At 41.1% G+C, this 1,178-nt stretch overlaps 1 protein-coding gene across 1 annotated transcript, besides 4 other annotated features; it reads left to right on the top strand.

The window, feature by feature from the left end:
* Positions 1 to 1,178: a sequence feature (haploid, Esmeraldo-like haplotype).
* Positions 178 to 208: a microsatellite.
* Positions 289 to 365: a sequence feature (A-rich).
* Positions 364 to 383: a microsatellite.
* Tc00.1047053427355.10 (oligosaccharyl transferase subunit, putative) lies at positions 718 to 1,178 on the top strand (the record flags this gene model as incomplete). The annotated part of the gene is made up of 1 exon (XM_797093.1): positions 718 to 1,178. A coding segment is annotated over one exon (461 nt), but the record flags the coding sequence as incomplete, so codon positions are not given.

Raw genomic sequence — 1,178 nt, 5'->3', positions numbered from 1 at the left:
CCCACCGCACAAAACCCCCCTTCTCTTCTCCCTTCTTCCCCTCCCCTCCATTAACACGCATCGCAGTGTACATCGACTGTTCCCCACCACGCTGGTGATGCATGTGTACACCGTTTCTGTGAATACATGAGCGGTGAGGGTGAGGGCACCCAACGCGGGACAACACGAACTGAAATTTTTTTATTTTTATTTTTTATTTTTTATTTTTTACTCTTCACATTACAAAAGGGGAAATAGACAGCCATATCTCTAAAAACACACACACAAAAAATTTGGAAGAAAAGCACCAAAAAAAAAGAAAAAAAAAAAAAAAAAAAGAGAGAGAGAAGAAAGTAAATAAAATAAAACAAACAAACAAACAAAAATAATAATAATAATAATAACGTGTTGATATAATATTATTTAAGAAAACATTGCACCGGATATTTGAATACGACGGTTAGGAAACGCTTGAAATAGGAAAACAAGTAACCACGCATCAAAGAGGAAAACATTGGCCCTTATAAAAGTAGAAAGTGGGTCTACGACTTAACACAGAAGTCACCCGCTGCACAATCTATAGTAGTACTGTTTGTATTTTATATTATTCTAAGAAAGAAATTTAATATATATATACACGAAAAAAGAGAAGGTAAACGAAGAAGGAAAAGGGAAATAAAACAATACGGTTACAAGTTACTCCTTAAACCACACACACTTTTAACCCATAGGTAAAGAATGAACACAGCACAATTAACACTGTGTGGAAAATATCCACTTGATTACCCTACAGCAAGACGGGTCATCTCCATACTCAATGTATTTATTATTGCTCTCGCAATCTACCGCGCCTACAGCATTCGTATGATTTCCATTCGTGTGTACGGTTGGATTATCCACGAATTTGATCCGTGGTTCAACTTCCGAGCGTCGGAGTACCTCGACGAGCACGGGTGGGATGCCTTTTTCCACTGGTACGACTACATGAGTTGGTATCCGCTTGGTCGGCCCGTGGGCACAACCATCTTTCCTGGACTGCAGATCACAAGCGTCCTTATTCGCAGGGCCCTTTCCATGCTGGGAGTGAGCATGACGATGAACGATGTGTGTTGCTTGATTCCGGCATGGTTTGGCTCAGTGGCGACTGTATTGGCTGCGCTTCTGGCGTACGAGACGTGGGCTCGTTTTCAGGGCTGCCA

The sequence above is a fragment of the Trypanosoma cruzi genome, genomic scaffold (assembly GCF_000209065.1).
Source record: "Trypanosoma cruzi strain CL Brener 1047053513363 genomic scaffold, whole genome shotgun sequence".
Taxonomy (NCBI): domain Eukaryota; phylum Euglenozoa; class Kinetoplastea; order Trypanosomatida; family Trypanosomatidae; genus Trypanosoma; species Trypanosoma cruzi.
Note: the sequence above shows the minus strand (reverse complement) of the source record. Positions and strands in the feature narration are given on the sequence as shown.